The sequence below is a fragment of the Mobula birostris genome, chromosome 2 (genome assembly GCF_030028105.1).
Source record: "Mobula birostris isolate sMobBir1 chromosome 2, sMobBir1.hap1, whole genome shotgun sequence".
Classification (NCBI taxonomy): domain Eukaryota; kingdom Metazoa; phylum Chordata; class Chondrichthyes; order Myliobatiformes; family Myliobatidae; genus Mobula; species Mobula birostris.
The window spans coordinates 120,153,950-120,175,368 of record NC_092371.1 but is presented as its reverse complement, the minus strand read 5'-3'; the positions used below and the strand labels follow the sequence as shown (position 1 = coordinate 120,175,368).

Below are 21,419 nucleotides of genomic sequence, written 5' to 3'. Positions count from 1 at the left end.
CTGGGTGAAACAAGGTGAGAGTGAGAACATCAGAAAATGAACTAGAAAACATAGCAGCAGAACTAGGCCACTCAACCCCTTGAGTCTGGTCCACTAATCCATTATGGCTGATTTATTATCCCTCTCAATCTGACCATCCTGCCTTCTTCCCCGTAACTTTTTACACCCTGACTAACCAAGAAACTATCAACTTCTGCTTTAAATATATTCAATGACTTAGTCTCCACTGCTGTCCATGGCAATGAATTCCACAGAATCATCATCAGCTGAAGAAATTCCTCATCATCTCTGTTCTAAATGGATGTCCCTCTGTTCTATGCCTTCTGGTCCTAGGCTCACCCACTATAGGAAACATCCTCTCTACATCCAATCTATCTAGACCATTCAAGATTAGATAAGCTTCAATGAGATCTCTTCTCATTCTTCTAAACTCCACTGAATACTGACCCTGAGCCATCAAACGCTCCTCATTTATTAGCCCTTTCATTTCCAGAATTACTTTTGAAAATCTCCCCTAGACCCTCTCCAATGCCAGCACACCTTTTCTTAGATACAGGGCCCAAAACTGCTTACAATACTCCAAGCGATGTCTGACCAATGCCTTATAAAGCCTCAGTATCACATCCTTGCTCTTCCTTACTGTCAACTCAACCTGCAAGTTAGCCTGTAAGAAATCCCTCACATGGACTACCAATGTGAGGGATTTCTTACACCTCAGATTCTTAAAATTTTCCCTTTGCACCTCAGATTCTTAAAATTTTCTCCCCATTTAGAAAATAGTCTATGTCTTTATTCCTTCTAACAAAGTGAATAACAATACACTTCTCAACACAATATTCTATTTGCACCTTCTTTCCGCATACTTCCAATCTGTCCAAGTCCTTCTGCCAATTCCCTACTTCTTCAACGCTACCTGCCCCTCCATCTATCTTCATATCGTCTGCAAACTTGGCTACAAAGCAATCAATTTCATCATCCTAATCATTGACACATAACTTGAAAAGAAGTGGCCCTAATACCAACCCCTGCAGAGGACCACAGGTTACTAGTAGCCAAACAGAACAGTCCCTCTTTATTCCCACTCTTCACCTCCTGCCAGTCAGCCAATCGTCTATCAATGCTAGTACCATTCCTATCATACCACGGGCTCTTAACTTGTTAAGCAGCCTCATGTGCAGCATCTTGTCAAAGGCCTGCTGAAAATCCAGTAAACATACTGTCTCTCCTTTGTCTATATTGCCAGTTATTTCCTCAGAATTCCAACAGATTTTCCAGGCAAGATGTCCCCTTAAGGAAACCATGCTGACTTTGGCCTATTTTATCATGTGTCTCCAAGTTCCCTGAAGCCTCATCCTTAACAATAGACTCCAACATCGTCCCAGTCACTGGAGTCAGACAAACTGGCCTATAATTTCCTTTCTTCTGCCTCCCTCCCCTCTTAAAGATTGGAGTGACATTTGCAACTTTCCAGTCCTCTGGAACCATTCCAGAAAAGCGCAATTCTTTAAAAATCATTACTAATGTCTCCATAATCTCTTCAGCTACCTCAATCAGAACCATGAGGTATAGTCCATCTGGTCCAGGTGACCTATCTACCTTCAGACCATTTAGTTTCCCAAGCACCTTCTGTTAGTAATAGCAACCACTCTCACTTCTGCCTCGACAACTTGAATTTCTAGCATACTGCTAGTGTCTTCCACAATGAAGGCTGCTGGGAAAATACACATATTAAGCTCCTCCACCGTTTCTTTGGTCACCCATTACAGCACCATTTTCCAGCAGTCCAATATCTACTCTCACCTCTCTTTTACTCTGAAAAAACTTTTGGCATCCTTTGATATTATTGGCTAGCTTACCTTCATATTTCATCTTTTCTCTCTATGTTTTTCTCATTGCATTTTGTTTGTTTTTAAATGTTTCCCAATCCTCTAATTTCCAAATAATTTTTGTTATATTAAATTCCCTCTTGCTTGAACGCTGCCTTTATCTTCCCTTGTCAGGCACAATTGCCTCATCCTCCCTTTGGAATACTTCTTCATCTTTGGCATATACCTATCTTGCGCCTTCCAAATTGCCCCCAGAAACTTCAGCTATTGTTGTTCTGCTGTCATCCCTGCTAGTGACCCCTTCCAATCAACCTCAGCCAGCTCCTCTCTCATGCTTCTATAATTCGCTTTAATCCACTGTAATACAGATACATCCAACTTCGACCTCCTTCTGAAATTGCAGCATGAATTCTATCATATTATGATCACTGTCTCCTAGGGGTTCCTTTACCTTAAGCTCCCTAAAATCCAGTTCATTACACAACACCCAATCTAGAGTAGCCTTTCCCCTAGAGGTCTCAACCGCTCTTGACATCCAGTACCAACCTAATTTTCTCAATCTGTCTGCATATTGAAATTCCCCATGACTATCGTAACATTGCCCTAACATGCCTTTTCTATCTCCTGCTGAAATTTGTACCTCACGTCCTAGCTACTATTCAGAGGCCTGTATATAACTCCCATCAGGGTCTTTTTATTCTTGCAGTTTCTTTACTCTGTCCACAAGGATTCTACATTTTCCAATCCTATGTTATCTTATTCTAAAGATTTGATTTCAATTTTTACCAACAGCCAACTCACCCTCTCTGCCTACCTGCCTGAACTTTCCATACAAGGTGTATCCTTAGATGTTAAGCTCCCCAACTATGATCCTGTTTCAGCCAACTCAGTGATGCCCAGTCATACTTGCCAATCTCTAACTGCGCTACAAGATCATCTACCTTATTCAGTGTGCATTTAAATATAACACATTCTGCCCTGTATTCATCACCTTTTTCAGTTTTGCCCCCAATGTTACACTTCAATTTATCCCACCGACTGCAATTTTGCCCTATCCTTCCTCACAGTATTACCACACACAGTATCCACTTGTATACCAACTGCCCCATCCTCAGCCCTATGACTCCAGATTCCAACACCCTACCAATTTAAAGCTCTAGCAAACCCGACCGCAAGAATATTGCTTCCCTCAGGTTCAGGTGTCATCCGTCCTTTTTATACAGGTCATAATTTCCCCAATGATCCAGAAATCTGAAACCACTGATTCATCTAAACTATCATCCTATCCCTGACCAGCACATGGTACTGGGAGTAATCCAGAGATTCCTACCTTGCAGAACCAATGCAAGAATGGTTAAAAGTAATTGTTTAAAGTTAAAAGAATGTGACGGGTATGGGAGATTTATGGTCCAGGTGCAGGTCAATAGGAGTAGGCAGAATAGTAGTTTGGCACAGAGCAGATGGGCTGAAGGGCCTACTTTTGTGCTATACTGTTCTAAGACTCTAATAGTAGAATGCTGATGTACTCAAAAGCTCACTGGTCTCAAATGTGACAAAGGCTGAAAACATAAAATCTGTAGATACTTAGCAGTAACTGCAGGAGTGAAACAGTTAATGTCTCGGGCCAATGACCTTTTATCTGATAGATGATCATCTTAGTTTTTCAAAACATTGCAGTTGTTAACATCTGCCACCTTTAATTTGAACTGAATCCTGATTATTTCTGATAAACTTTCAGTAAGATGCCCGACAATTATCGAGCACGTTCACACTGGTTTCCCAAGACTAAGCATTATTTTCCCAGAAGGTACAACACACCTCAACATACTAATTTTGAGAGGCAGAGATGAAGTAGACAACGGTATCTTTTCTCCAGTGAGGAAAATACTGGAAGTCATGCATTTAAGTTAAGAGGAGGCAAGTTCAAAGGAGAAGTGTGGGGCAGAATTTTTTTTACCACAGAGAATAGTCAACACCTGAAATGCACTGCCATGGGTGGTAGTGGAGGGAAGGACAATGGAAGCAGTTAAAGAGATCTTAGGCATACGAACATGCAGAAAATGGAAGGATATGGACTGAGTGCAGGCAGAAGGCAGAGTTTAGTTAGGTTAGAAGGGATTAATTTAATTAGGTTTCATTAGCTTAATTAGATCAGCACCACATCGTGAGCCATAGGGCCTGTTCCGATGCCATACTGTTCTATGATCTAAACAGCATCTGTAGAAATCAGTCATGTTCAGTCTCTTCTCAAAAGAGGGGAGCAGTAAAAAAAAAGTTGACCTTAGTAACATTGCCACAGTCTAAAGGCTCCAGAATTTTATGGATTTCCCCCATGCTCGTAAAATTAATCTACTGCATTCAGGTTGCCTAATCACTTATAGGGCTGTCCTACAGAAAAGTGAATTTCAAACATTCAAAGGTTGACTGAAAGGTAAGAATGCACCAAGGTACAGAAGAGCACGTAGCTGTTGATGAAATCAAAGCATACAATAAGATAATGACAGATAAGTCGGTGGCCCAAAGCTTTCGATCAGAGCAGTTTTCAGTGTGATGCACGGTAACATGGCATTATAAATAAACTGATTAAAATCAGATACCGCATAATACGTCATGGTTTCTGAAGCACAATTAAATTTGCACGTATGGCTCCTGTATATAAGAGCAGTTCACACCACCAACTTTTATAAATAAACCTGAAGGTCAGAGCACCCCATCCCACATGTGAACTACACTATCTCAAAAATCAGTCACAGATAAAATTCAACCAATCTAAACATCTGATCAGCCAAATGTGATATTTACACCAGATAATTCAGGATGTTACAGAAAATGCTATTTTAATTCATCAACTAAATTAATTAGAATGGACCTCATTACACTATAGCATTCAAAATGATCTTAGTTCTTAATTTTTGCTTCAACTGTTCCAAATATTGAACATTATAAGTTTTAAAACTTCTAATAGCTATCATTAAATAGCTATTTTGAAACTATATTCCTCTGTACTATAGGAATAATATGGTTACAATGTTGGACTCATACATCACAGCACAGTTGCTTAACAAAAATTTTAACTTAATTTTATTATAAGAAGCACAAAAATTTTAAACTGCCAGACTCCGAAAGTTCTGAGGTTTACTCTGGTGCTCGAGAAATAGAACTGCCATTCTTCACTTTATCTAGCCAATAAGTCATTCTGATGCTAGACTAACATGGTTAATAGTGGCTGGCACAATACTTTACGGTGCCAGCAATCGGGTTTTAATTCCTGCTGCTGTCTAAAAGAAGTTTGTACATTTTCCCTGTGACTGTGTGGGTTTTCTCAAGGTGTTGCGGTTTCCTCCCACAGTCCAAAGATGTACTGGTTGGTTGGTTCATTGGTCATTACAAGCTGTCCAGTGATTATGCTAGGGTTAAATCAGGGGTTACTTGGTGGCACAGCTCAAAGGGCCTATTCCACACTGTATCTTAATAAAAAAAAAATAAACTGTATGGTATTCTGTTGTAACTTAGTGAGCCAGCTGCAACGTACCATCACAGAGAATTGCAACAGCATTGCCAGGGATCCTCACCAGGCCAAAGCAGTTGAAGATTATAGTTCTTCTTAAAAAACACATACACAATCCAGGAACCTGCCCCTGTACTACTGCTAATTCAGTTTGCCCAGTTTATATGTAATATTACTAATGAATACAGTAGTAAATGGTGCATGAAGTATTAAGGGTTTGTCAATGGCACAAAATTAATTGGGAGAGTATGTTGCAATGTCGGATTCAGCAAATGGTTAGGAAGGCAAATGAATCTCTGTCTTCACTGAAAGAGAATTAGAGTTTAGAAATAGGGAAATATTATTACAATTGCATAGGCAGATTTTTGGGTACATTATTTAAAGTAAGATGTACTGATATTGGAGGCAGACCAGAAGAGATTCACTAAGTTATTCCTAGGAAGGGTCTTCCCTATCAGCAATAGCCAAAAAAAATTAGAACAATATGCTTTGGAGTTCAGAAAAATGAGGTGTGATCTTACCGAAACATGTAAGTTCAGATCTTGCAATGTTACCACTGGTGGGAGAATCTCCAAAGAGTTGATATAGTGACTAGGTTAAAGGGCAGATATTTAAAGCTGAGCAGCATAGGACTTTCCTCACAGCAGGTGGTGAATCTCTGATAATTTTGTGCAGGTGACATCATTGGGGGTATCTAAAGATCAGGGAACTGAGGACAACAAGGACCTGACACAGAAGTGTTGTGACCTGTAGCATATTCGCTGTGGTCGTACTGAATGGCAGGCTACGATTGAGGGGCCAGTCAGCCTACTTCTGCGTTCTTCTGTTCTTGTACCTTCCTTACATGAGTGTCCAATTATTAATTCCATCCACTATTTAATCAATTTTGGTTAGGGGCATATAATCAACCCGCGACAGAATTCTATGCCTCTCCATATTCCTTAGCTCCACTCAGACATTCCATATTGATTTTCCACACCAATATTCACCTCAACTTTAATAACATCTCCACCCCAACTCTTCACCCATTTTTTTTTTTGCCTAGCTTACAAAACTCAGAAAACTCTTGGATGTTCATTTCCCAGCCTTTGTCACCCCCTCTGCATCTCTGTAATAACAGTAATATGATACTATTCAAACTCGTTTGTTATTAGTTCACCTACCTTATTGTGAATCTCTTGTGTAATAAGACAGTATCATTACACTCTCGTGGCTTCACTGCTAATCAGCATTTTTCTCAGTCACAGTGGTAGCATTCTATAAATTTATGAGAAGCTGCCACCATCCTTACATAGCAGACCCTTGAAAAGGCTTTCACACCTTTTACGGTGAGATTCAATTCTTCAATCTGTAGTTCAGTCTGGCGAACCAGACGCACGGCTCTTATTGCCTGTCTGCACTTTCTCTGTAACTGTAACACTTTATTCTGCATTCTGTTATTGTTTTATCCTGTATCACCTCAATATACTTTTGTCATTAATTGATCTGTATGAACAGAATACAAGTTTATCACTGTGCCTTGATACACGTAACCAATAAACAAACAAGGCAGCTGCAAAGAAAGATTAAACTGAACAAAGCCTCTACTATTAGAATGCACTTCAAATCTGAGAACGTCTTGTGGAAACCTCATGCAGCTCTTAGAAGACTGAGACTTGTAATTAAGGACCTCTATAGAATTCGAAGAAAATACCTAATAGAATTTTATAGCAAATGAAATCTTTTTACTAACACATCAGCAAATATCAAATCAGTATGGGATGATTGACCAGTTTATTGGTGTCCCTAGCACTGATGGGAAATTAAATGCTCAGAGGGAAAGTGGGATCAGTAAAATGCCGAACTAAAGAAACAGATTAACATTTCAAATGGATGGACAGAGCAATCCCAGCAGTGATGGATTCCTTGAATTATCGGCCATGTCACAAGGTCAAATTAAAAAAGCTTTAGATGTCACTTTCTTTGCAATGGTTGTCAGATTAATGAGAAAACAATCAGGGTGCAGGATCTCAACCCAAAATGTCATTTATACCTACGTATGGCTCTACAGATGCCATTTGAGTTCCTCTAGCAGCTTGCCTTTCTGAATCAGAAAACACACTGCTTATGATAAAAGAACTCTTTGAAAGCAGAAGGGCCAAGATCTGGGAATAGGCAGAGGTGCAACCTCATGTGAACATGAAGGAAGACTTTGATAAGAAGTAAGTACAGGAGAAGTATCCCTTATCCAAAATGCTTGGGGCTGGAAGTATTTCAGATTTTTTTGAATTTTGGAATATATAATGCGATAGCTTGGGATTGCCATAATTTCCAATTCTGTTTATGTGCAGTATTTGACCTACATCACACATATGTACTTAACAGTAACAGGTCTTACATACCTTTAATGTAATGAAAATATAATGTGTGCAGGGTAACAAAATCAGCACAGCAGCATCAGAATACCTGAATCAGCTGTTGAACAACAAACAATGGCAGGCTTTCAGTCTCCACCTGTGATGTCATATTTTGATTAAAAGGTTACAGTACACTGCACTTATATTTTCCTTTTTTTTATGTAGACTTGTTCTGGTGTTAAATTTTCAACAGTAATGATCTTCTCAAACTCAAAGATTTCCTCCACTGCTTCAGATCAGCAAGCATTTTATTTTTAAAATTTTAAATCTTTAAAAATTTAATGCCATGCCTTTTCTTAACTATTTGCAAACAGCCTGCTGAATATTCACAATTACCTTAAATTTTCAGTCGTTGTGATAGATCTTTGCTTGTTTCATGGTCAGCATAGTGTTAAGCAGCATATGCTCACTCAGACGCTGACGAATCCACTCAATCAATATACGATTGAGAACTTCATTTTTCGCTTAATGCAGTGCTTTTTTAATGTTTCTATTAACTTTTGTTCATCACATATGTGGAGTCACTTCTCAGAACTGGCTGCGTGAATCTTTCCAGCACACTGTGTAATTTTCCATTTATGATGTCAGGGCTTAAGTAGTTTTAGATTTTGGACAGTTTCAGATATTTTGAATTTCAGATAAGGGGTACTCAACCTGTACTTAGAAATAAAAATTGAAGCAAATTTCTTGAAAAATACATTAATTTACTGCAGAAAATTGTTCACACTGTAACAACTCTGTACTAAAATCATAATCTATAAAACAAATCCTTTTTTAATGCACAGAATTATGTTGTGAAAAGTGTCAGGACGGTATTGTTGTCATGTTACATAATTCACTTATTTTTTTTAAAAAAGGTTCCTTGGACAACAAAATTGTCAATATGTTTACTTGTAGTCTGCAGAAAGCAACATAATCCTTAAATAAAATGCACGTATTGCCATCAAGAGTTCACAAGACCTAATTATAAATTGCCTAGCTTATCTGCATTTTACAAGTTACCCCATATTTCCCCCTTCCTTAACAGCTGAACAAATCCAATTACAAAAACTCTACTGAGATGAATCTGCCAGATCATCGTACGTTGAGTCGGACGTTAATGTTCATTGCAGCCAGTTCAGCTACAAAGTATCGGAAAACGTAGGGCACGGAGACAATCTCAATGGTGTCCGACTGCTGACACACGGTGCACTGGTACTTCCTGTGGCGGGTTGCAGACCACGACGGCGGTGGTTTCTCCAGCACCGGTGACAGCAGGCTGCCGCACTTGACGCACACGCGAGCCACAGAACGGTCAGAGCAATTAAAGAGGCGGTCTTGCAGCAAGAAGGATGTGCCATGAGCCAGAAGGGCATCGCGTTCCATCTCTCCGAAACGAATGCCTCCTTGGATATTTCTTCCTCCCAGAGGCTGGTTAGTTACCTTATCCCTTGCCCCAGTAGTCCGAACTTGGAATTTGTCAGAGACCATATGACGCAGACGCTGATAATAAACCACCCCAATAAAGATGTCTGCCTCCAGCTCCACCCCGCTAATGCCACTGTAGAGCCTCTCTGTCCCATAGTAATTGTAACCAGCAGCGTGCAGCATCTTCCCAAAGTATTCCAGAGCAGAGTTCTCCTCAGAGAACGTGAACGGTGTAGCGTCGTGGCAAAGGCCATGCATGGCAGCAGACTTACCTGCCATGCTTTCAATCAGCATCCCTATGGTCATACGGGAAGGGAATCCGTGGGGATTGAACAGAATATCCGGCATCATTCCACTCTCCGTGAACGGCATGTCCTCTGCTGGCCATAGTCGGCTCAAAATGCCCTTTTGTCCATGCCGACTGGCGAACTTATCTCCAATCGTAGGGTTGCGAGGGATCCTCAAGGTGATGCAGACACGCTTGAACAGTGCAGTTCCACTATCATTGCTGCAGGCTTTTATGTTATCCACAACAGCACTTTCTTTGCTCCTAGATAAAGTAACAGAAAAATTTAGATTAATTGCAATTCACTAACTCTAAATCTCCAAATTACCATATGCCATCCATGATCAGGTTAATAACTTGGAATCTTACAAAGGTAACAGTCTCTATCACAAATAATCGCACTTTCATATCATTTTCCCAAAATCCCTTTTCTTTCTGTATTTAAGTACCCAACAATCCCCATTTAAAAGCCTCCAGGAATGAATTTATATCTGGCACTGTATTATGCAATTCATTTCCAATTCTAAACTATTTTCCCCACATCACCTTTGACTGAAACTGCTTAATGTATCTACATCCTTACAAAAGTTCTTATATCATCCTCGTAGTTTGCATGCATACTTGTATATCTTTGTATCATTGGCATATTTGTCTATACCCTTACTCCTCTCATGGAAATTATTAAAATAGAACGTAAATATTTGAGCCACAAATTTGACATTAGCAGCATCAACTAGTTACAGCTTGCCAATCTGAAAATGATCCATTATTTTCCATCTCTGGTTTCTCTTAGTTAGCCAGTCACCTATCCGTATTAATGGCACAACCTGTTGGCGCAAAGCCCATTGACAACAGCGCTTACCTTTGAGTGCAATAACCTTTGATGTGACACATTATTGAATGGTTTCTGATAATCTGGACGTATCCACCGACATTCCCCTTTAATTATGCTGCATGCTACCTCTTTAAAGAGCACTACTGACAGGTCTCACATCAACTGGCTATCTTCCCACAAACGGGGAATGAGTCACCACACAATTCATTCAGTATTTTGTATAAACACCACACAGTACTGTACGAAAGTCTTAGGGACAGTACTGCAGTAATTTTATATATTGCATCGTACTGCTGCTGCAAAAATAACAAATTTCATGACATGTGAGTGATGATTAACCTGATTCTGATATGAGTCTCTTTTGTGGACTGAGAGTGGGAAGGGGACAGGGAGAGGGGAATCATGGTTGGAAAACCCTTGCCATTCCCAACATCCTTTCCCGCCAGATTTACAAACTTGCTCTCTGCTCCAATACAGTACTGTGCAGAAGTCTTAGGCACCCTAGCTTGCACAGTACTGTACATGTCATACTTGTCATAGAGTAGTCCAGAAGGCAAAACTAACAGCCATCTAACCTTCCTATCCAGTATGTAAGATTTAGAGAGAACAAGAACAAGTTCAGCCTTTGGATGAAAAAACAACAAAAGTGAACTCAATACTCTGGGTATTTGGACTGAAAATAGGAGTTAGTTATTGCATTAAAACTCACTTGTAGTAAATCACAAAACTTTCCCCAGTGTTGATATTCACATAGCCATAAAATGGCTCGCCATACTCCAGTACAGCTCCGATGGATGGCAATCCATCATCATCAAGTTTGTGTGTTATTCGCTTTTCACCGGACGCCACACCAAACACAAAGTTTCCATTACTTTGCTTAACTTGTTGATCAAGGTCAATCATTTCGGTTTTATAAACACTTCCCTGGGCAAATCCTCGTTCCCATGATGCCTTGTTGACAATCTTTCAAATAAAACAAAATACACATGACATTAGAACCATACACATAACTTAACACAACCATATCCTTAAACCAAATTCCAGCTAATGGAAACATACGGTTTGATGTAGGTTAACCTCTCTCTCAACATCAGCAAAACTAAAGAGCTGGTTGTGGACTACAGGAAAGGGAGAGGAGGGCAAATGTGCAGCAGTCTACATTGGGTGATCAGTGGTAGAGAGAGACAGCAGATTTAAATTCCTGATGTGAACATATTGAATGATGTGCTATAGGACTAGCACGTATAGCACAATGCAAAAGTCGTAGGCAGATATACATAGCTAGGGTGCCTAAAGCTTTTGCACAGTGCTGTAGTAATTTCATGTATGGCACTGTACTGCTGCTGCAACAAAAAACAAATCATGGTGGGGAAAAGAGGAAGAAAGAGGGGAGGGAGTGGGATGCACTAGAGAGACATTCTGTAATGATCAATAAACCAAATGTTTGGGATCAAATGACCTTGCCTGGTATCTCAGGCCCGGGTGTGTCTACATCTGCACCACCTCCCGCCTCTGGCACACCTTCTCTGCCCCCTGTCCCACACCCCTCCTGCAGCACTCCACCCTTGCCAGTCCCAACATCCTTTGTTCCTGCCAGATTTACAAACTCGCTCTCCGCTCCACATTGACAAGTATAGCACTGTGCAAAAGTCTTCAGGCACTCTAGCTATATACACGTACATGCCTAAGACTACTGTAGATGCAACCACAAAAAGAGCAAGCCAGCGCCTGCACTTTCTTGGGCGGTTAAGGAGGTCTGGCTCATCACTGAACACTCTGAACAGATTTCTACAGATACATCCGAACACAAGCAGCTGGAGAGTAGTGCACTCGGCCCAATCCATCATAGGTATATCCCTCTCCACCGACAGTAGTGTCAACAAGAGGCAGCATCCATCGCCAGAGATCCCCACCATCTTCTCATAGCTACCATTGGACCAGCGGCACTGAAACCTGAAGTGCCACATCATCAGGTTCAAGAACAGATTTCTCCCTTCAACCATTCAGTTCTCAAACCAACCAGCAACTCCTTAATAACTACACTTTCGCAACACTATGACTAAAGTCACTATGTACTAAAGTCGACCTTGGAGGGGTTTTTTTTGTTCTAAATGTGTTACTGTTCTTGTAAAAATTGTGTATAATTTATGTATAATTTGTTTTGCTTGTGATGCAATCTGCCTGTGACACTGCTGTAAGCTCTTCACTGCAACCATGCATTCATATACTTTGTACAAAACAATAAACTCAACTTTTGACTTCTTAAAAATAGAGGAAGTTCAGTTTTCTTTACTAAACACTCTCCAGGGACGTGCAATAAAATTAGTTGCAGGCTTAAGATCTGTCAACATTGAAAAGACAAGGCTCCTTTCATGATAAGTAAATAATCACTGGTTTCAAACATTAAAACAAATTGTCACGACGTGGATTAAGAGTTCAGAGGTTTGAATTCAGGAAAGTAAGTAAATACATACCATGGCATCTTCCATATCATATCCAGTGTATGAGATGACAGCTACAACAGCATTTGTTCCTATGGGATAGTTATCCATATTAAAGAAGTCATACATATGTGGTCGCACCAGGGGGCTCTGTGGAGTCTGAAGACGATATAGTTTGCTGTCAGATCTATCTGAGAAAGTGTACAAGGGAAAGCCCATCGTTTGCTTTCCTAAGAGAAAGGAGAAATAAATCCATTGTTGGAATACGATGGGAAATTGAAAATCCACTCATCAATACACAGAAAATACAGAATTCAAGTATGTATTTTGGTTGTATTAGTGAAGTTATGATCAATAATATTTTGCAGACAACATCTTCAACTGAGATAACACATAGTATCACCATGGTTGCAACTCGGACGGAGGCCATTCGGCCCTTCTAAATCCACACTAGCCCAATACAGAGGCAATTCAGCTAGTTTGCTTCCTATATCCTTATCCCCAGCCCTGCAATTTCTTCCCTTTGGAGTAGTTATCTGGCTCCCAAATACATGTCACTCTGGAAGATGAGAAAGTCTGTAGATGCTGAAAATCCAAGCAACATGCAGAAAATGACCAAGGTTTCAGCCCAAAACAATGACTGTTTACTCATTTTCATAGATGCTGCCTAGCCTACTGAGATCATCCAGTATTTTAGAGCACAAGACCATAAGATATAGGAGCAGAGTTAGGCCGTCTGACCCATCGATTCTGCTCTGCCAATTCATCATGGCTGATCCAATTTTCCTCTCAGCCCCAATCTCCTGCCATCTCCCCATATCCCTTCATGCCCTGAACAATCAAGAATCTATTAAGCTCTGCCTTAAATATACATAAAGGCCTGGTCTCCACAGCTGCCTATGGCAAAGAATTCCACAGATTCAACACTCTCTGACTAAAGAAATTCTTCATCTCTATTCTAAAAGGATGCCCCTCTATTCTGAGGTTGTGTCCTCTGGTGTTAAACTCTCCCACCGTAGGAAACATCCTCTCCACATACACTCTATCAAGGCCTTTTACCATTCAATAGGTTTCAATGAGGTCACCCTCATTCTTCTGAATTCCAGCAAATACAGGCCCAGAGCCATCAAATGTTCTTCATATGACATACTATTCAATCCTGGAATCATTTTTGTGAACCTCCTTTGAACCTTCTCCAGTTTCAGCACATCCTTTCCTAGATAAAGGGTGCAAAACTGCTCACAATACTCTAAGTGAGGCCTCACCAGTGCTTTATAAAATCTCAAAACTACATCCTTGCTTTTGTATTCTATTTTGTGTGTAATGCCAGTATTGAATCTGCCTTCAGTATCTTACTCCCCTGCAGTGTGTACACAGTTCGAGGCACTCATTGCACAAAAACATTTATAAACCTTAACTTTAACTCTTTTGCCAGATACATTTATTCTGTTCTCTCTGACTTGATCTTTGTATCATTGGAGGAGATTGACTCCATCTATACCTTTTATTATTCTAAATACCCTCATCACACCCCTTCTCACCCTCCTCTTCTCCAAAGATCACTTCTGGTCCATCAATCCACAAAAAGTTCCTCACTCCTGGTATCATTTTTGTAAATCTCTTCTGCATCCTCCCTAAATTCATAGATTTGTTTAACTATACCCACAGATTTCCCTGCTCCTGAGAACCTCTCCAAACTCCTGACAATCTTTTCATTTCAGGTTAAGGCAGTACAACAGTTTATGACACAATTGCTCCCAGTTTACTCACCCATCTGACATTGGTACATGTTCCTAGGACTTTGGTTATGATCAGAGTAGGGGATGAAACTGGCCACAACACTCAGCATGCTGTGTGGAAAAAGCTCCTGATGGCTCGTTATTCCAGGCAAGATATCTGCCTCTGTAATGGCAATGTTCATGTACAGCTGCAGGATGACAAGATATTGTAAGTGTTTAGCACTATCTTGTTCCAATATTATAGCAAATTATTCAATACTTAAGAAGGATAAACATTACTGTTACAACAACTACTGAGTTGATTTTTAGACACATTTGCTCATTTTCTTTGAGGCAACAACAATACTAGGTGGTTCAATCTACCTAAACCTCCAGAGGATTATTTAATCTTTGTTTGTTATCTTTTCATTTTTACTTATAGAGCCAGCCATACAGCACAGAATCGGGCCCTTCAGCCAAACTGGCCTCTGACTGGGTTAATTTAGGTGCTGGGACAGAAAAGAGTTGGGTTAATATACTGAAGATAAGTTAAGCCTGAGGATCATCTCCATCTGAATCAGTTTAACCACTTAGTAAACAATCAACTAGATTTGTTCAATCTTTATGTGGAAATTGCTGGGAGGTTATTACCTGTTCAAGTGTTCCAATAAGCTCTTCTTTTCCCAAGGCCAAGTTTCTAACGGGTCTCATCATCCGGCACATAGTGGTGAAGAGGTACAGTCCGGGGTAAATGCCGGGCTTTCCCATCATCGGAATAAGAACAATTTCAATCCATGAAGGGACTTTTTTCATTTGTAGAACCTATCAGCAAAACAAACTTAGTGTAATTGCCATAAAGATCTTTACACTGTGATTCATTAATTCTGATCTTTTCTATTATTTATCATGATTGTTATAAACAAATCAATGCAGAGTTTCCTCGCTAACGGACTGGAAATGGTCTTGACCTGTCCCTGTGTTGAGTAAGCGGAGCCGAGCAGAGTGGCAGCTTTGTGGGAGGGAAGTACAAGATGGTACTCGTCTCTGATCATTAACCACGACATGGCACACGGCTGTTAGACCCCTGCAATCTTTGGGTCATTGGCTTCCTGTCACCGTCTAAGTTCACACATCAATAAGACTGCTCTCAGAAAGGTATTGCATGGAATTTTAACTCAATAAGCCATTAGCAACATCAAAACCAGGAAAACGAGGAGAAAAGAATTATTGATTCTTGTAAGCGTGGCACAGTAACAGAGGTTGGGGCAGCACGGTAATGTACTGGTTAGTGTAATGCTAGTGATTGCCGACAAGAGGTCAATTCTCACCGTTGTCTGCAAGGCATATTCTCTGTGACTGTGTGTGTTTCCTCTGGGTGCTCCAGTTTCTGCCCACACTCCAAAGACTTACGGTTAGGGTTAATGAGTTGTGGGCCTGCTACTTTGGTGCCAGAATGACCATGGCAACACATATGGGAAATGAATCACCACCTAATTCATTCAGTGTTTGCTGCTTCTCACTCCCTCTCTTCTCCCTTCTCCTTTTCCCAACCATGATTCCCCTCTCCCTGCTCCTTTCCCACTCAGTCCACAATAGAGACCCATATCAGCACAATCCTCATTGATCTGACACAAAACAACACATTTCAATGTACATGTGACAAATAAAGCAAACTTTTATCCTTAATTACAGTAATTACATTAAAGAATTTAAGCTATCTCCATTGGCTGCTCAGGAATTACAGCACTGTGCAAAAGTCTTCGGCACATGTATACAGCTAGGGTGCCTAAGACTTTTGCACAGTACTGTAGTAATTTTATGTATTACACTGTACTCCTGCTGCAAAAAACAAAATAAATTCCATGACATATGTGAGTGATGATAAACCGGATTCTGATATGGGTCTCTATGGTGGACTGAGAGTGGAAAGGGGCCAGGGAGAGGGGAATCATGGTTGGGAAGGGAAGGGAGAGGGCAGGGAGCAGGAAACACCAGACATTCTGTAATGATCAATAAACCAACTGTTTGAAAACAAATAACCTTATCTGGTGTCTCAGGGCTGGGTGCGTCTGTACCAGCGGCAACCCGCACCCCTGCCCTGGCACTCCTGTCCCACACTATTTTTGTGGCACTTCACCCTCGCCATTACCCGACATCTTTTGCTGCCACCAGGTCTACAAACTCGCTCGCAGCTCCTTGTTGAAAAATACAGTACTGTATAAAAGTCTTAGTCACCCTAGCACGTGCACACTTTCTGTATCCTATATATATATCTCATTTAAATTAGGAGATCTCCTATTCCGAAACCACGCTCCCTAGCTCTGGATTCCATGAGCTGCACTTACTGTGTTAAGCATCCTTGGAACCACCTTCATTTCATTAAGATCACCTCTCATTTTTCAGTGTGTAGGATACCTAATCTGTTCAGTCATTCGTTGTCAGATATCACCCTCATCCCAGGAAATCAACCAAATGACCCTTCTCAGAACAGCCTCCAGTGCAAAAAATGCCTCCTTAAATAAAGAAGCAAAACTGTTTTTAATGGGAAATCCCAAGCATTGGTGCCTGATTGCTATAGATGGCTCTCCATAAGGATGGGAAAGAAATATTGCTTCCTTCTTTAATATCCCTCCATTTAAGGCAAAAATTTTCAATTTTTTTTTTGTTGATATCCTCTTGCATTTATCACACACTTCCAAAAATACTGAACACAACCTCCAGTAAACCCATCAGCTACAGAAAGAAAAGTGGTTCTCCAGTTACAAAGGGCATATTTTCATTACCATGTATGTATGACAAGGGTGAAGTACTACTAGTAACAGACAACAAAATACAGAGAGGATTCTCAATTCTGTGCCACAGACAGAGTGTTTGTCTGCTCAAGGACAAATCTCCTGACCAAGATGTTCCAATTTCCTAAACTCCCTTTATCGGCAACCAGATTGATTGGCAGCTGAGGAAAGGAGAAAGTGCAAGTCTCTGGTAGATGGGGTGCAGACAGCAAGAAAGACCACTGTATTCCAGTAAACCATTCCCCCCAGTAGCCACCACATAAAATAGTTCAAAGAAAAAATAAAAGCAATACCTACTTTAAAGTTGCGCAGCGCATCAGCAATACTTGGTCCTTTCTCTTTCTCTACCCAACCCACTACAGCGCCGTCTAGCAGAACTGGGTAGCACTCAGAGTATGGCTGGCTGGGTTTTCCATCGACTGGGGTAACACCTGCAGAACACACAGAGCAGAACTGTTCATAGCAGAGCCCTGATTTGCAAGCACAATCTGCAGCAGAGCAAAGAACAAACTGGTGGGGGAATCTCAGCGGGAACTCTCCACCAAATTCCAGTATCTCTCATGCCTCCACAGCCACCGCAACAGCAGTATTTTCAATGATTGTACGATACTGCCGCTCCTTCAATCATACAAGCCCTCCCCGGTTTACGAACTTATGGACACCCTGTGTAAACAAACGAACTACCTTAAATGTGATTAAATTCAAACAAGAACCACCCCCAGAACCTTTCTAGTAAACCTGCACCCACTCTTGAGGTTTTAACAGTACTGAAGTGCAATTTCCAGAATGAGACGTGATATTTTTTCCTCTGGTTGCACATTGGCTGTCTAACAGGTTCAATCCTCACCTCTGACACTGCTCATGTGGCATCCGCACACTCTCCATGACTTTTCCCAAGGGCTCTGGCTTTCACCCACTTTAGCAGAGATGTGATCTGAACACTGGCTCATGGGAGACAGCAATCTCTATATGTCCGCTTTTATGCAGCTAAATATGGCTATGCCAGACTTTCAGTATAATGTGCAGTCCTGGTCCGCTCACTGAAGGAAGCAGGTGGAGGCTTTGGTGCAGAAAACAAAATGGATGTTCTGTGGCTTGTAGAGTACCATCTATGAGAAGAGGGTGGACAAACTTGGATTGATTTCTCTGGAGTGTCAGAGGCAAAGGGGCAACCTGACAGAAACATATAAAATTATGAAAGGTGTACATAGTCAGACTTTTTCCCAGGATGGAAACATCAAAGACCAGAGGGCACAGCTTTCAAGTGAGAGGAGATAATTCAAAGGAGGCTTACAAGGAAATTTCTTTTAATAAAACACAAAACAAGATGTTGCAGGTGCCTGGAAAACACAATCAGGGGAGGTGGTAAAAGCAGATAGGACAGCAAAATATGAGGAACATTAAGACAGGCACATAAATAGGCAGGGAATAGAGGGATTATGAAGCACATGCAGCAGATGGGATTTGTTTAAATTGGCATAATTGAGGGTACAGATCTCATGGGCCAAAGAACATCTTGTGTGTTGTATATGCCACTGTTTGCACCCATCAGGTCTGAAAAACAATCATTGGTCTCCTGTTTTTTGATTCTTTCGTAACTTTCAAATTTTTGTTCTTTATATTTGTCACTATAATTGTGCCCACAAATGTTTTTTTACAAGAAGAACCAAAAACACCCTGTGTACAAGTAGCAGGTACTTCCATTCAGTTTAATGGCTTAGGTGCATACTTTAGTATGCACAGTTGCAATAGTTATGCATCAACATGAATTCTGAAAGGAATTTATACTGTAGTCATTTCTAGTTAGAAGGAACTCAATAAAGGTACAAACCCCCTATCACTTACCAAGTGCACAAAGTAGAGCTGGCAGAGAGACTGTACTTGATGTCTGGGTCACAATCTCACAAATTGCCGTCAGGTGATTCATCAACCCACAGGGTTCTCCATCTGGAGTGTGCACAGGACAAAGGAAGCCCCAAGACTCTGGGAGCAACTTGCGCACAGAGGTGGTTCTCATCTTAGCGAAGGCTGCCCCTCTGTGTACACAGCGGAAATGGGAAAGATAACGGATGAAATTCAACTTGTCCGCCACAATACACAGACCCGAATCTTGCAGCATTCCCAAACCTTGGATCAGAAATGAAAAATAAGATTAAAATAAATATGGTAATTGCCAGGGTTAGGATTATTGCAAGAAATAGGAACTGCCCTATTTTGTGATAGATTTAGTCAGGTACAGTTTGTATAATATTTATTTATTTGGATGTTCTACAAATGTAGTTTTTAAACAAAGAGTGCTCTAGGGCAGCGGTCCCCAACCACCGGGCTGCAGACTGGTGCCGGGCCGCAAAGCATGCGCTACCAGGCCGCGAGGAAACGATACGATTTGCCGACATGAGTCAGCTGCACCTTTCCTCATTCCCTGTTCACGCCCACTGTTGAGCTTGAAGGCACGCGAGGTCAGGACCCGCGCGTCATCCATGTCCGCGCCAGAAGGAGATCAACTCCACGAGCTTGCAAATGACGGCAGGCTGAAAAGTATGTTTGACATAACACCTCTGCCGGCATTTTGGATCAAAGTCAAGGCTAAATATCCTGAAATAGCCACGAAAGCACTGAAAATGTTGCTTTCATTTCCAACATATCTCTGCAAGGAATGCAACGAAAACTAAATTGTGGAATAGACTGGACATAAGGAACCCCCTTCGAGTATCGCTGTCTCCCATCACCCCTCGATGGCACCGTCTTGTTGCAGGGAAACAAGCCCAGAACTCCCACTGATTCAGAGATAATTGGTGTGTTGCAATGATTTTATATGTTCATACGGGGAAAATATGTGCTGTGTGTTTAGTAACCAAATGCTACTTTAAATGTTATGATGCTGTTGACTTATATAACCATATAACAATTACAGCACGGAAACAGGCCATCTGTACCCTTCTAGTCCGTGCCGAACGCTACTCTCACCTAGTCCCACCGACCTGCACTCAGCCCATAACCCTCCATTCCTTTCCTGCCCATATACCTATCCAATTTTTCTTTAAATGATAATATCGAACCTGCCTCTACCACTTCTACTGGAAGTTCGTTCAACACTTTCTTCAAGCTCCCCTGATAATTGATTTATCACTATATTCATGCGAGGAAAATATGCGCTATGTGTTTAATATTAAATTGGTTAGATAAACCCCTTTAGAAATGAAATTGAGTGTATTAGCCACTTATCACCTATATTCCGGTCGTGATTAACACCACCCCCCCCCCCCCCAGCTCCCGCGAGCAGAATTGCTAAAAACGATTTGTAGAAAAAAGTAGGCACGTACACGCATGAGCAACTCACGCATACGCACTGATGCCCACGCAAGGGTTTATGGTCATTGTAGTCTTTCTCGAGGTAAACACAACGTATTTGACTGCTACTTTTGTCCATTGGTAACCCCCCCCCCACACCCCCCGGGATCGGCCGGTCTGCAGTGCCAAAAGGTTGGGGCCCCCTGCTCTAGGGTGCTTTTCAGTAACTTTTAAATAAATATCTTCGCAGTTAGATAGTTTTGAATGATTGGAAATAAAGAAAACAATTGCTTTTTCAGAGTTTCTGTTCTACAAGCAACAGGGCAAAAACTGAGCCTCCTTGTAAATTTCCATCAGCCGTACATGCTGGAGCTCTTAACTACGAAAAATGGCATTTCCTTAGGTGATATACAAGGTGTATCCTGCAGATGAATATATTCACCACTATATCTTTCTGCTGTAAATGAGACTACTATCAAGAATTGCTTATATGAAAAATATTTTCTTTTCTCACATTTCCCTTCTCTTGTAAAAGTTGGCCATTCTATCATCAAATCGATGCTGGCGCTCTGATTCCCAGTGTATTTGTCAACTTGGAGTGGAGGGCAAGTTTATAAATCTGCTGGGAGCAAAGGATGTTGGGAATGGCAAGGGTGGAGCACTCTGGGACAAGTGGCAGAGGAGGAGTGCCAGGGGCATGGTGTGGTGCGGGTGGAAACACGCCCAGCCCCAAGACCCCAGGCAAGGTCATTTGATTCCAAATAAGTGGAATATTGATCATTACAGAATCTCTCTGGTGCTGCCCACTCGCTCCACCTCACCCTTCCCCTTTTCCCAATGACAATTCTCCTGTCACTGCCCCCTGCCCACTCTCAGTCCACAATAGAGACCCATATCTGAATCAGGTTTATCAGCACTC

At 41.2% G+C, this 21,419-nt stretch overlaps 1 protein-coding gene across 1 annotated transcript in view; it reads right to left on the bottom strand.

Moving 5' to 3' along the window:
- Positions 1 to 8,441: 8,441 nt before the first annotated feature.
- Positions 8,442 to 21,419, bottom strand: part of polr1b (RNA polymerase I subunit B) — a 33,492-nt gene continuing 20,514 nt past the window's right edge. Inside the window, exons 9-15 of the mRNA XM_072247094.1 lie at positions 19,055 to 19,336; positions 17,507 to 17,640; positions 15,069 to 15,239; positions 14,470 to 14,626; positions 12,733 to 12,929; positions 10,968 to 11,221; positions 8,442 to 9,687 (exon numbers count right to left, since the gene is read on the bottom strand). Coding sequence (XP_072103195.1) covers positions 8,805 to 9,687; positions 10,968 to 11,221; positions 12,733 to 12,929; positions 14,470 to 14,626; positions 15,069 to 15,239; positions 17,507 to 17,640; positions 19,055 to 19,336 — 2,078 coding nt within the window. The 3' untranslated portion in view covers positions 8,442 to 8,804. The remainder of the gene's footprint in view (positions 9,688 to 10,967; positions 11,222 to 12,732; positions 12,930 to 14,469; positions 14,627 to 15,068; positions 15,240 to 17,506; positions 17,641 to 19,054; positions 19,337 to 21,419) is intronic.